Below are 15142 nucleotides of genomic sequence, written 5' to 3' on the forward strand. Positions count from 1 at the left end.
TATTATTTTATTCTCTTTAAGGACTTTATCTTATTATTTTTCTCTGACTGTCTGTACCCATTATCTTTTCTTTTTTAAGCCTATGCACACTTTTAAAACTCAAGTTTAGAGGCTTTGTCCATTGGATATGTCTTAACTGAGCATCTGTAGTTTTTGTCTAACCATGTGAGACAAATCTTAAGCTATTATGTCAGGCTCCATGCAGCTTGGCTTAGCACAGAGCATTGGCATCTGGCTCCAGCCTGCAGGAAAGGCCCAGTAGCCATGTCTCTTTATGCCACTGAACCTACCCACGAGATCACAGTCCTCAGACCTTATGTGGAGATATGTTATGGTGCCATGTGTAATCAGGCTTCTCTTTGGGCCTCCAGCTCACAAAAAAAGACATAACCTTATATTAATTATGAAAGTTCAGCCTTACCTTACGCTTGTTTCTAACCAGCTCTTATAACTTAAATTAACCCGTCTCTATTAATTTACACTTTGCCTTGTGGTTTTATTACCTCAGTGACACGCTGCTCATCATTTCTGCACTTCGATCTCTGGCTCGTCTGCTTTTTTTTCACCATCTTCTCTGCTCAGAAATCCTGCCTGGCTATTGGCCGTCTGGCTTTTTAGTAAACCAATCAGAATGGCACATCCTCACAGTGTACAAAAGGATTGTTCTGCAACACAAAGCCATTGTCTTGTCCCATAGAGGGTAAACTGAAGGGAAAGATGAGATGGGTTCCCCAGTCAAACACTCCAGAGTGAACTTGCCATAGATTTAGAAGGCCATTCTGTGAGGGAAGTTCAGAGGAATAAATGGGAACCTAAATAGCTTCCAAGCAGGAGGTAATAGGTGACTGTCCACTGCCTTGAGCAGCCATGGAAATGCAGCTGGGGTCCCAGCCACTACCAGCAGCTACCTCCAACCCCACAATGCCACCACAGTGCCTGGAGAGACACAGAATCTACAGCCTCAGTGATGTCATTGTTGACATCACCAATAACCTGAGCAAAATGACAATGCAATAAAGGGAAGCGTGAAATACATAATGGTCTTTCCAAAAACTATGGCAAATGAATCTGGAATCGCAGGCTGGGGGGCTCATGGAAGAATTATTGTGGCAGCTGTTGCAGAATTGCCCATGACTGAGATGCAGCAGAACCTGGGCAGAACTAGGATGGTTCATCTCAAGGCGGAGAAGCAGCAGGTATTGGAGGGACCAGGAGGAAGTCCTAGCGCCTTGGCTGCAAGAAGGTGACATTGTCTCTGCTGCTAGAACAGCACTACCCATCTTTTAGAAAACAGACAAGTTGTGCAGCTGAGGGAAGGAGGTTATTTTAGTTAGTTAGGACTTCTAGTGCTGTGGGGAAACATCATAGTCAAAGCAGCTTAGCAGAGGGTGGGGGAACAAGTTTATTTCATCTTAACAACTTGTAGTTCATCATCCAGGGAAGTCAGACAAGGAACCTGGAGGCAGGAACCCATGCAGAGGCCATGCAGAGTGCTGCTTACTGGCTTGCTCCCCATGGCTTGCTCAGCCTGCTTTCTTATACCATCCAGGACCACCTGCTGGGGTGGTCCCACCCACTGTTGCATGGGCCCTCCCACATCAGTCATCAAGAAAATATGCCACAGCCTTGCCCAATCTGGTGGGGCATTTTCTCAACTGAAGTTCCCTCTTCCAAGATGACTCTAGCTTGTGTCAAGTTGACATAGGAACTAGTCAACATAGAGGTTCTGAAGGACAACCCCAAACCCTATTCCTGATTAAACAGCCTGACACAGTATTGTAAAGCCCTCACCCCAATTTTTGTCATGAAGCTTCATTTTAAAAGATGACAAAATGTCTTAACAGATAGTCATGAAAGCATTGGACCATGAAGAGCTTCAAGGAGTTCGATATGAGATAGCGAAGCAAGTTACAGCTACATCCTGGTGACTGTGTCTCTTTGAGTGTCAGCATGCCCCTGTGTAATTAAATATCCCAATGATAATGTTTTCCCAGGTCAGGTGGCTCACAGCTGCCTGCAACTCTAGATGTATGGTATCTGAAACCTTCTTCGGGCCTCCATGTTCACTGCACTCATGCACACACACACACACACAGACAGGCAGACAGACACACACAGAGAGACACACACACACACACACATACACCTTCAGGGTCTTTCTATCATCTCTTTCTCATCTCTTTTCTTGCCTCTATCCAGATATATCCCTTCAGTGTGCCATTAATTTTTCCCTTACACACATCCTCCAGAATGTGGAGAGATAGGTTTGGGGCCTGGGTCTTCTCCAGTGTGACAGGGAAGTATGCGATTGGGGTGGGGTACAGATGGTATAATGGGAGGCTTTCGGAGAAGGCTGGGCTTTACCACCCCAGGTGTGGAGAAGGAAGTCAGGTGTGAAGAAGAGAGCTCATGTAAAGCCGTGCTGTGGCTGGGACCTGAGCCCAGAGAACCTGAAGCCACATACACTGTACGTCAAGGCTCCAGGTAGTCTATGTCCTTAACTTAAACCTACCTCAGCATCGGATTCGCTGTTTCCTGGGAAAACTTTCTGGCATGCAGCAAAGCTCCATCTTAGGATCCCTGCAGGACACTGTAAAACGACAGGGTCCCTGAATGTGGATGTTGTGTGTGGCTGCTCTTGGCCACTAAGTCGAGTATTGGGCAAAAGCCTGGAGATTTGGATGAACCACAACACTCCCGGTCCTTTTCTGAGAGAATGTCTCTCACCTTTGTTGTGGAGCAGCCTTATATACAAACTTACAAAACCTCCAGGTCAAAGGGTTCACAACAGGATATTGATCCCAGTGGGGTGAGGTCAGGAAAACAAGAGATACCTGTGGTTATGCTGGAAAACAACTCTTAGAGACCTCATGCGGGCTGGGTTCCAAAAGTTGTACACAGACATGAGCTCTGCCTGATGCAGGAGGCAGAGGAAGGGGCACACCCCCTATGCAGATGGTGCACTGTGACTTCACAGTGCCCAGTTTGCAGGGCCAGGGAAACATCTGAGCCCATGGCCACTGTCCCCAGGCAGTGGGTGACCAATTCCCCTGCCAAGAATCCCAGCTGAGGCAGATCTCCACACAGGAGGTGAAGACTGGAACGGGCCCTTCTCTCCATCATCATTCACAGAGAAGCCAGTACTTTTCACCTCCCCACCCCCACCTGCTCTAGGGCAGGCAGCCTGCTTACCTCAGTCACCAGCATTCTTTGTGGGTCCCTAATGGGCTATGGACTGAGAACTGCCCCACCCTCCCTCACTTCTGCTAGTCTCCTGGTGCCAAAAGGAATAGAAGCCCAGAAAGCAGTGTGAAAACAAGGCCCTGGTGAGAAAGATGTGGGCAGAAAGGCCCAGTCCTGCCTTCAGCCCTTGCTCTCCAAAGCCTTAGGAAGAGGTAAATTTACAATCAGATGTCAGATGCCCCCTAGCTGGAGGCAACAGCAGCCAGTGTCCTGGGTTCTCCTAAAAGTCAGTCCAAGAAGAGCATACAAGTGTCCCCCAACATCTAACTTCAGGACCCACAGCCTGGAGCAGACTTCCTGCTGCTCCTCTTCCCAGGAAGCCAGACTTTCCCAGGGAACGGTCACTTCCTGCTCCAGTTAAGGAGGCAGAAAGAAACCTACAGAGCAGGAAGGGAAGGGCCTTGGTCCAGGTGCAGTTTCTGCCCAGAATTGGGCTTCTGCAGACTGCAGACTGCTTAGTGGGTCTCTGTGCTCTGAGAACTGGGATGCTCTGAGCCAAGGGTGGGGCCTTCCAAAGGCAAACTGGCCAGTTCTGCTTCTGGGACCTTGTGTGTGTGTGTGTGTGTGTGTGTGTGTGTGTGTGTGTGTACACGCACGAGTGCATGTTTGTCTTTAAAAATTAGTATGATTAGACTACAACGCAATGGGCTTCGTTGTGACATTTTTATACACTTACGTAATTATACATTGCTTTTATCATCCTTTCCCATTCTCTCCCTCTTCCTCTAAATATTCCCCTGTCTGCTTTTTTTGAAACCACATACATTGAGTGTCAAGGCTCCAGGTAGTCTGTGTTTATAACTTAGATCTACTCCAGAACAAGATTTGCCTTTCCTGGGAAACCATCTTGCATAAAAGCAAAAGCTCACCTTGGGTCCCCTGCTGGAAGCCACATGGACCTTGAATGTAGATGTTATGGGCAAACACCAGTTCTACCTGATGCAGAAGTAGAGGAAAGGGTATATATTCCTGTGGACATGGCATGCATGGCCACATGTGTCCCATTACCCTCTCTCGGTGTCATCCTCAGCCCCCAGGTCTCTCTCTCCGCTATTACTACTAGACCCGCTACTATGTCCATGTCTTATATGTTTATATCAACTTAGATACAGATTCCTCATATGAAAGAAAGCACTGGACAGTTGCCTTTCTGCAGTCTGGCATATTTCTTTTAACATAATGGTATCCAGTTGCACCCATCTTCCGGCGAGTGTAATAATTGCATTTTTAAAAACTTTATCAGTCTTTATTCTATAAATACTGTTATAAAAACATCTCATTTAAATAACAATTCTGTTAGAGAAAATTTTCTCCTGCTCTTACATGCAATAACATTGGCTATTTTTATTAGTGATTTTTATTAATAATTGCAGCATTTTACTTTTTATTTTTTATTGAAAATAGATTACTTTCTTATACAATAATTTCATTTTTACAGCTGCCACAGCCACCTCCGTGAGCTCTAAGGATTCGGTCCCCCGGGTTCGGGCGCCGCCTTGCGGCCATATGCTCCCTGCACCTCTCTGTCCCCGCTGTGTGTGGGATCTAAATAGTGCCAGGCTGCGGGTGACCCCGACCCTCTTAATATCACCTGAGGCTCCCGTGCAGGTAAAGAGGCGACAGGAGAGCCGGAGCTGCGGAGACAACTTTGTTCCTCCCGGCAGGAAGGAGCTCTGGCGAGAGGGCAGCAGGCGCAGGCTGTGTTCTTAGCCGGGTCCGCTGCCCCAGGTGCTGGACAGGGTTTCTTCGAGGTGGGTTCGCTTGCCCTGGGTGGTTCAGCAGCCCCACTTTTCGGGGACAGGCGTCCCTGGTGCTTCAACGGGGTCAAGGAGTGCTGTCCCCCTCCGGCAGTTTCCGGGACTGGTAGGGTGCTGCCCCCTGCTGGCTACCCTACATGAATGATGCTCCAAGCTGTCCCTCTGAGACCCTCTCCAGGGCCCTGGGTGCAAGAGGGCCCCAAGAACACCAGGAAATAGCATTTGTCTGGGTCCGCCCCAGCTGGGGAGCTGCGCTTGCTGAGGCCTCCGGTACAGTCCAACGGAGCCTCCCTCTTTCCAGAGCTCAGGTCTGAGCAACACTGTCCCAGCAGCCCAGCCTCTATCACCAAGACCAGGGGCGCTTTCCTCACACCAGTGATAGTGGCTAGGTAAGGGGTGCCAGTTGCCCCTTCTTATATATAGCTCCTTCCCTGGAGGCTCCTCAGACCCACCCCCCCCTACCCCCGGCAAACTGCTCCTGTACAGTTCGTAGACTGGCCTCTCAGACTAACCCAGCTGTAAGATTTATTAGGACAATCTGTTTTGACATTTTAAAACAACAGACCTTTCAGTTATTATTGATGAGAAAGCGTTGGTTGAACATAAAAGAGAAAGGCAGTGAGTGGTGATGACATGGTATCCCAGCCCTGGTCTTCCTGGAAAGACTGTGACCAGAAGCGGCCTCTGTGGAGAAGTCGGTGTCTGAGCTTGGAAACGGGCCCTGGCCACTGGTCTAGAAGCCCCAGAGGGCAGACAAGGACCCTGGGAGGATGATGGGCCGCTCCTAGATTCTGGGTTGCCGAGAGCTAAGGGCTATTCTGCATGATCTGCAAATGGGTTTACTTCAGCTGCTGAGGTATCTGTAAATTCCCAGGTCAAGGATGCCCAAAAGTCTTCCCTCAGAACTCAAATTTCCAAAACCTGTAAGCCGGGGTATGTGGCTTTCTGGCAGAGTACTTACTTACTCAGTGTATATGAGGCCCTGATCCCTAGAACTGAGACAAGAAAACTGTCTTAGAGACCGGAGCTGAGAGTGGTAACCAATGCAGACAGACAGAAGCTTGGGCTCTCTGGATGTGTGGACACTGGTTCCTGGATCTTCCTCTGTCTTCTCCAGCTGTGTGATCCAAAATAAAGCCTTTCAGTTACAAGGATCCATCTCTAACCTCTGCTCCAGTCTCATAGAAGAGTATTATTACAATGGCATTCTCTGACCACACTAGCATTTAAGATTTCACAGATAACCAGACAGGGCTTAAAACAGGGAAGGGATGTACATCTACACAGTGCCCCATGAAGGCCGCAGGGCACTGGAGGGAAAGCTCGGTGAGCAGAGTGCAAGTTTTGAACAGCACATGAACAGAATCAAAGGAGAAATTTCGATTTCTGAGTGCTCAATTGGGGACCAGCCCAGTAGGCGACGCCTGCTCTTCGAAAGGCCTGCTTTGTGTTTTTATGTTGCTTGGCCATCGCCCACAGCCCCCACCCCAAGCACCTCTTGCTCTGCCCTTCTAGGTATCAGTACTTAACACTCTGTTTCCAAGTGTTTTGGGTGTTGGAAAACAACACAACAATAAAATTCTTCCCAAGTTAAAATAGCATGAAGAGGCCCCTGTGGACTAAAGTTTATTAAATATGAAGTATGCTTGGGGGGGAGGGGACCTTTGCTTTTATAAACAGTAGAAGTATTGCCATGGTAATACTGCTTGGTTTGTTCTGCAACCCATAGAAGCCTCAAAGCCAAATTATGTCCACTTTTCTCTCTGCTTGCCTAGAGACAACATTTCTAGAAACATTGAAGCCAAAATTCCACAATTTGCCTGCCTGCTTTCCAAGCCCAGAAAATATCATTTTAAAAGTCTTAGGGACACAGTGGAAATCACTGCCAAAGTTTCTAAATGAAAGTCATTTCTACACATACACAAAGACACACAGACACATTCTGTCTGCCAAACTACAGTATGCCTCTCCCTTTCAAAAAATTTTTATGTAACCCAAGTTTCCTTGGGCCTTACAAGTTCTCAGGGCCAAGGAAACAGCATTAGCATGTGACCCATAGTGACCCCTATTTCCCTCTCTCTGAGTTTTTCTCCCACCTGCTCACAAAGGATTTGAGCCTCCTACATATACCCCTGAGAACTTGGGGGTCAGGGAGTTCTTTGACACAGCCCTGACAAAAACCCCAAGAGCAGTCTGGCCTATCAGCACCAATGTCCCCAGTTTCTCCCATCAATGCCGAGGTCTTCCCAGGAGGTTACCACTTGATAACCTGTGAAGCAGCCTGGAAAAGTACCTCCCATTTCCGTTGGTCACACTCTGTGCCCTCTGTCATCCTGGCATTTTTCAGTGGTGGCCTTAAACTGTACTCACATACTCCTGCCATGCAGAGAACCCAGCACCCATCCAATGGCCAGGATGTGATAACACCTCTTAGGACTATGTCCCCTCGTCGTATCTGCCCATGAGATCTGGAATCTTCCATGTAGCCATATTAGAAGCAGGTCTGTACCCTTAGTCCCAAGCAGGAGTCCCTTGTCCATGTGACAAGAGACCACTAAAGAATGCAAGAGTGACAGCCACCCTGTGGCCATCTGATGGAGTGGAGAAGAGCTGGCACCCAGCAGCGGAGGGAAGGGTTGCTCCACTCCAAGAGAAAAGTAAATTGACAGCAGATTATTTTCCTACGGCGTGGTTCACTTCAACATTTGCCACACTGCACGCCACAGTCCAACTCTACAGGATGAGTGTTAGTAACAAAGTCAACGGGATGGAAAGCTTTATTGCTTTCAAGCATATAAAGTGTGAGATTTATGGCTGAACATGGGACATGGCTTTGACCTGAAACAGTCTCAAAGATACTAAGGAGATGTCCTGGCATGAAGCTTGAATTGCAGGCTCCGATGCGGCAATAAATCAAGTTACAGTTGTTTATCAAGTTTGGGCAGATTTCGGGTTTCTCTGTTTTTCTTATTTGGGTCACTATAATTGTGCTTTTTTTTTTTAATGTTTTGAAAGTTCTTACTAAAGAAGCAGGCCATGCCTCTCGAATGCCTACTCCCCATTCACATTCTGAATGAGCCTTGTGTGTTACATACATTCCTGCACGGAAAGGCCTTTAAAAAAAAAAAAAGACATTTAAAAGCTTTAAGACTCCAGTTTATTATGTTTTCAGTATCCGCTCAGGCTTCAAGTCGTACATCACTAGTTTCAGCAAGGGTAGCTGAGAAGAAGAGAAGAGAAGCTCTGCTCTGGTGCCACCAAAAGAGCAGGAAGAGAGACACTAGACTTTTTGGAATCTGTTAGGATTTCTGCATCACTATTCTCCTCAAAGTAAACATTTTCGAATTAAAAAGGAATCTCTGATCTCATTTCCTTGAGGTCAAGATCTGCAGGAGCATGCAGGCTCCTTCCACAGAGGTTTAGAGGACCAAGTAGACATACTTGGATGTGAAGAGGTCAACAGCACGGACTGGGACCACTGCAGTAAGATCCAGAGCAACATTTTAAAGTAAAAATGATAATTAATGGATTAAATTAATATTTCTCATAAGAGAATTCATAACAATTTTAGATGTGCATTTACTGAAAAACAGTATCAAAATGCAGCAAAAGGAGCACACATAATAGCAATGAGAGGAAACGAGACAAGCCCATATGGAAGTGTTGAAGCAACTCTTTCAGTAGCTGATAGAACAAACAAACAAAGGAATTCAATGAGAACAACATGATTTCAGGAACACACAAAGGACAGGTGATGCAGTGGGCATCAGTAGACTTCCCATATGAAATCTGAACACAAAGAAATACTTGAAAATACTGTCTGAACGTCCACCCCCCTGACAGTAAGCTCCAAAAGTAGGAAGATAACAACACCCCTGAGCATGTGCCCTGGCCATGCTAGAGTTCAGGGGCAAAGAGATAAACAAAACCACAGGTCTGGAAATTAAGAAACGCTTCTAAGTTCATAATGCCAATTTGAACATTTTGAACTGAATAATTCAAATATCTTACATTATAACATAAAGCAACCCATAAAGGGAAATCTGTAGTCTCAAAACAACCAAATTGATTATCCCAGAAGACAGTTTGAAAACGCACAGATAAAAACTAGGCTTGGCCCATATGACAGTTTGAATTTGCAATTGTCCCCCATAATCTCATAGGGAGTGACACTATTACAAATTGTGGCTTTGTTGGAGTGGGTATGGCCTTGTTGAAGGATGTGTGTCACTGTGGGGCGGGCTTTGAGGTTTCCTATGCTCAGCATACCACCCAGTGTCTCAGTCAATTTCCTGTTGCTTGCAAGATGTAGGACTCTCAGCCACTATTCTGGCACCATGTCTGTCTGCCTGCTGTCATATTCTCCACCATGATGATAATGGACTGAACCCCTGAAACTGTAAGCTGCAACCTCAATTAAATGTTTTCCATTATAAGAGTTTCAGTGGTCATGGTGTCTCTTCACAGCAATAGAAACCCTAAGTAAGACAACTGCACATTGTGTAACAGTTTCCCACATTGTGTAACCATTTCCTCTGAGATTTAACATTCCATCTGGAGGGGAACTCTTTCAACACAAAGTAAACAACTCAAAATAGCTTCAGGAAGTCCCTGAAACTGACCAGAATTACTACACCCCTCCCTGCCAGATGAAGTGAAGCTGGGCTGAAAAGAACACTTTCAGACCAACTGAGCTGCCAAGAAGACTCCAGAAGCTGAGCTGCAAATGCAGTCCTTCCCAAAACAAAACAAACCACAGAACTCCAAGTTCAGTGAAAGAACCTGTCTCAGAGGAGTAGACAGACACCCAACGCCCTTCTCTGGCCTCTGTATGCATAGGCTGGGGTGTGAAGACTCAGGCACACATATGATATAAGAAGGGGTAGGGATGCCCCTTTGTTAGTAGAAGGCTTACCTTGCACTCATGAAGCACTATATAAACTGGATGTGGCTGTGTACACCTGTAATCCCTGCAGGAAGATTTGAAAATCAAAGTCATCCATCCACAGCTACAGAGTGAGTTCAAGGCCAACCTGGGACTCAGAAATTGTGTCTTTCAAACAAAAGGAAGCAGAGAAGGGAAGGAGGGGGAAGAAGAAACAGAAAGGAAAAAAAAATCAAAACAAGTAACAACAACAACAAAATACTTGTACAAAATTCTAGACTAGTAAAGGATTAAACCAAAAAAACCCAATACCTTAGAAGTGAAGGTTTAGTTCAGTGATACCCTGCTGGGGGTGAGGGGTGGGGGTGCTTCTGGTGTTAGAGCCCAAAAATCCACAACCTGAATCACCACCATGAGACCAACTCCCACACAGAAACAGAGTCTTTATTTGCGAGTTTGTGAGTCTCTCCAACTGTCAATGAACAGCGGCAGCAACGGCCACAGGAGCAGAACAGGAGAGATTCCGAGCAGTGAGGGAAGGGGTGGGTGGGTTATATAGCAGCCAGGCAGGAGGGCAGGGCTTGGGGAACTCCAAACCTGCCTAGTTACAGGCTTGGGATTGGCTCAAACCTTCCAAAACTGCATTGTAACATTGTGGGCTCAGTATGAGGACACCTGGGATTGTTTACTCATTTCTGATTGCCCCCCCCCCATGGTCTATAAAGTCCTGGGGAGGAGGGGCAGTCATGCCTCCTGCTCAAGTCCGGGTGACAAGAGGACATCTCTAGGCGGGGGATTACTACTTTCCTAGGCTTAAGAACTATGGGGAGTCGTGCCCCCAGACTAGAGGGTACTACTTCCATATTTCCCTGGGCCGGAAACTTCACACTCCCAGGCTGGAGGTTACTACTGTACTACTCAGGGATTGGTCGGTTTTTCCAGCTCAGGGTTTGGCTGGTTTTGTGTCAGGGGCAGAGATGGCTCCAGTTTCAGGGCCAAACTGTGTTTCCTTCTATAGTTGTTTTTTGGCTTTTTAGGCACCAATTTTAGGGCCTGGGCAAATTTCTTTTACAGGCTCTAGGGCAAAGTGTGTTCTTTTGGCGCTAATTCTGGGGTAGGGTGTTTCTCTCCCTGGCTCTAGGATTAGGGATACTATGTCTCTTTCGCTGGCTCCGGTCCCAAAACCAGGGTGTATTTCTTTCACTGTTTTGGGGCTTGGAGCAGAGCCTTTCTGGGTCTTTGTAGGGGCTGTGGATCAGGGATCTTCTGGGGCCTGGGTCTCTCATTGGAACCTGATAAAGTGTCATGTATATGGCAATGTAAGTTCAGAGCCAGCCTTCAGTTGAGAGATCTCTTCCACTGGTATCCTCAGACATTCTCACTGCAGTCCTAGATTTCTTTGGCTGTTTCTGCAGTTTCCCTTATCTTTTTACTCCCTCCCATGTTTAAAGGAGACTCCTCCCCAACCCCAGACTTCCTCCCAGACCCCGGATTAGGCACAAACTACACCCAAACACCTGTTTTCCTTTATTAAGCAGGAAGAAAATGTTGAAGTGGCTGCTTTCTGACTCAGACAGAAAACAGCAGCAAATGACCTTGCAGATATAATTTTTTAAGAGGAGAGGTCTGTGTTAGAATGGGCTGAGATAGGAACCCTGTCCCAGAAGTGCTCAAAGAGATAAAACTGGGCATGGTATAAGTTCAAAGTCAGCCCTGACCATCCAGCATGTTAGAGACCATTGTGGGCTAAAGGAGACTGTGTCTTAAAACGATACAGGAGGGGCAGAGTAGAGGACATTCAAATGAAGCAAAGTGATTCCACTTCCAGCCCTAGGTTCCACCATATTTCTGTTCCTTAACACCATTAAAATTTGTTAGGCTATATAATTCTTTGAGTACTGTTTGTTAACAGTTGGAAAACATTGTCTAGAAATGCAAGTAAAGTTTAGAAAGTTTATTTGCAACAGGCCTCTGTGTTTGTGCGTGTTTTCATGTGTGTGTGTGTGTGTGTGTGTGTGAGAGAGAGAGAGAGAGAGAGAGAGAGAGAGAGAGAGGCAGAGAGAGACAGAAAGAGGGAGAACGAGACAGAGACCAAGACAGAGGAGGAGACTGAGAGAGAGAGATCTTGTGTTCATGGTTATTGTGCCTAAATTTGTATGTTCATCACATGCAGTGCTTGCAGACACAAGACAAGGACATCATCTCCCTTGTAACTGTGAACTACCCTGTTGGTTCTGGGAATCAAATCCATTATAATGATTCTCTGTTAAGCCTGAAAAGAATCTTTAGGATTTAAAAACAGTAAGTGACTGAGTGCTGGGAGGCCCCAAAACTTGTGCTGAAGTATCCGGTGCTATGGAAATGGAGAGCTGGCTCAGCAGTTAAGTGTTCTTGCAGTGGACCTAGGCCCATATCCCAGAATGCAGATGATGGCTCACAACCATCTGTAACTCCAGTTCCAGAGAGTCCAGCACCCTCTTCTGGCCTTCACAGGCATCAGGCATGCACATGGTACACATGCATACATTTAGGTAAAACACGCATAGATAAACTGACAAGAAGATCACTCCATAATATAGTTAAGAGTAAGGTGTTCATTGTATATATGAGAGAGAAAGGCAACATCCAAAGGCATCTGGAAGACTCCAGAACAGAGAGAGAAAGTAGTAGATTGAACATGGCCAGCAGACCCAACCAGTCCAGGATAGAAACAGGAGCCAAGAGATGGGGGAGGGAGAAAAAACAGAGAGGGAGGGAGAGAGGGGAGGAGGGGAGCAGAGACAAAGACAAAGGTGGGGAAGGAGGAAGGGAGGAAGGGAGGGGAAGCAAACTATTAATGTTATAAGGAGAGTGAATAGCTGAGGAGGAGGAAGCTGTGGGCTGGAAGGAGGTGAGGGAAGGGGAGGAGGAGAAATGGCTTGAAAGATGCATGGACTTTGCAATGTGGAACAGTACTTATGACACTGAGGGACCCTGAAGGCCAGCGTGCACTTTGCTATGCTAACAAGCACTGCAGATAGCCATTTGCCCTTCTGCAGTTTAGGGAAATGGAGTTTCCTTTGGACCTGACAAGTCCCACACATAAAATAAAAACAAACTCAGATGATAAACTCCCAGTGCCAGCCCCTATCACTCCTGCACATGTGGAGAAAGGGTTTACTAAAGTCGTGGTTGCTGACACTAGTGTGCAGGGATATGCTTGTTTTAGGAGGTTTATGGCCTGTGTCCACTTCTGGGGTTCCATCTAAGGGTTCATCCTCAAGTTTCTTCAAGGCCTTACATCGGAATTTAGCTACCATGCTGAGCTGGGGCATCCAAATCCCAGCTCCTTCATGATCAAGAACTCTCTTGGTTGTTTTACAGCTGGGGTTCTGAAGATAAGCAGCACTCTTGCAGTGACTGGAAAGGCTCCTTAAGCTTGGGGGTTACCTTTAAGTTTCAGGAATTGAAACTTTTGAGGAGGATTTGGGCCATAGAGGGGGAAACATTACATTCATAGGAGTCTAGTGTTTGCAGAGTTAGAATATGCTGTCTTTAAAAAGATCTTGGAGGGTGTCTGGAGCAATAGCTCAGTGGTTAAGAGGACTGGCTGCTCTTACTAAAGGACCCAGGTTCAATACCCAGCATCCCCCTTGGCAGCTCATAACTGTCTGTAACTCCAGTTCCAGGGGATCCTATACCCTCACAAAGACATACATGCAGGCAAAACAGCAATGCAAATTAAAATGAAAACAAAAAAGTTTTGCCAGTTGGTGGTGGCACACACTGTTAATCCCAGCATAATGGAGACAGAGGCACGTGCATCTCTGTGAGTTCTAGACCAGCCTGATCTACAAAAGCTAGTTCCAGGACAGCCTCCAAAGCCACAGAGAAACCCTGTCTCGAAAAACAACAAAAAAATCTTGAAGGACCAGGTAGTGGCACACACCATTTATCCAAGCACTTGGGAGGCAGAGGCAGGTGGATCTCTGTGAGTTTGAGGCCAGCCTGGTCTAGAAAGCTACACAGAGAAGCCCTGTCTCGAAAACAAACCAACAAAAAAACAAAACAAAACAAAACAAAACCATCAGAACTTGAAGGGCTGTCTTCAATTCTTCTCCCAGCCATGTGGGAAAACACAACATAGAACCATAGGAGATGGAGAAAGCAGCCCTCACTCCACTCACAATCTACTGGTACCTAATCTTGACTTGCCAACCTCCAGAAACACAAGCATTCATGTTGTATAATGGTGTGTGTGTGTGTGTGTGTGTGTGTGTGTGTGTGTGTGTGTGTATCATACTTTTTTTGGCTCTTTTTAATGGCCTGCCACCCAACTCCCAAATAAAGCAAAGGCAGTCTTATTATTTCTTATGAATGTCCAGCCTTAGCTTGGCTTGTTCTTGCTAGTTTTTCTTATGTTAAATTATCCCATTTATCTTATCCGTCTGGACTTGTTTTTTTTTTTTTCTTCTTCTTCTTCTTTTACTTTTGTAAAAGACCCTGCGGAGCGTGTGGGATGGCGTGCAGGGCAACCATGAGACGGCCTTCCAGGGCATGCTTCAGAAAATGGACATTAAAAACGAAGACGATGTCAAATCTTTTTCTCGAGTGATGGTCCATGTTTTCAAAGATGGCATAACAAACTGGGGCAGGATTGTGACTCATTTCTTTTGGTGCCTATGTGGAAAAACACTTGAAGAGCATAAACCAGGAAAGCTGCATCGAACCATTTGCAGAAAGTATCACAGATGTTCTTGTAAGGACAAAACGGGACTGGCTGGTCAAACAAAGAGGCTGGGATGGGTTTGTGGAGTTCTTCCAGGTACAGGACCTAGAAGGCAGCATCAGAAATGTGCTGCTGGCTTTTGCGGGTGTTGCTGGAGTAGGCGCTGGTCTGGCATATCAAATAAGATAGCCTTGTGAGTGCAGTAGGGGACTCTTAACTCCAGCCACCAAACCACATGCTTCTGTGAAAACAAATGTATTTATGGAGTTGGACTTGAAGCAGCCCGGGCTTTAACAATCCAGGAGTTCCACTCTAGCAACATAGCCAGAAAGAAAGCAAGTGGCTACAGATTGTGGCTAACAAGAATAAATACATGGCAAAAGTGCTCCCTCTTGAAGAGTTACTATCTGAAAGAAGCCAAGTTTTCACTCAGCAAACTTTGGGAGGCCGTGGAGGAGGACTTGTAGATTGAATGGAAGTGCTAGGTGGACAGACTTGATTTCCTTGTCTAGAAGAGTGGCCAGTCCTCAGGCTAGTCATAGAGCTCAA

At 46.3% G+C, this 15142-nt stretch overlaps 1 protein-coding gene across 1 annotated transcript; it reads left to right on the forward strand.

The window, feature by feature from the left end:
* The first annotated feature begins 1055 nt into the window (after nucleotides 1-1055).
* On the forward strand, nucleotides 1056-14938 carry LOC113836994 (induced myeloid leukemia cell differentiation protein Mcl-1 homolog). Its single transcript, XM_035449038.1, is given in 4 exon segments — nucleotides 1056-1196; nucleotides 4648-4851; nucleotides 14365-14528; nucleotides 14530-14938. Coding segments are annotated over 4 exon segments (762 nt in total). The 3' UTR covers nucleotides 14783-14938.
* Nucleotides 14939-15142: the final 204 nt, after the last annotated feature.

Source organism: Cricetulus griseus, chromosome 8 (assembly GCF_003668045.3).
Source record: "Cricetulus griseus strain 17A/GY chromosome 8, alternate assembly CriGri-PICRH-1.0, whole genome shotgun sequence".
NCBI classification, from domain to species: Eukaryota; Metazoa; Chordata; class Mammalia; order Rodentia; family Cricetidae; genus Cricetulus; species Cricetulus griseus.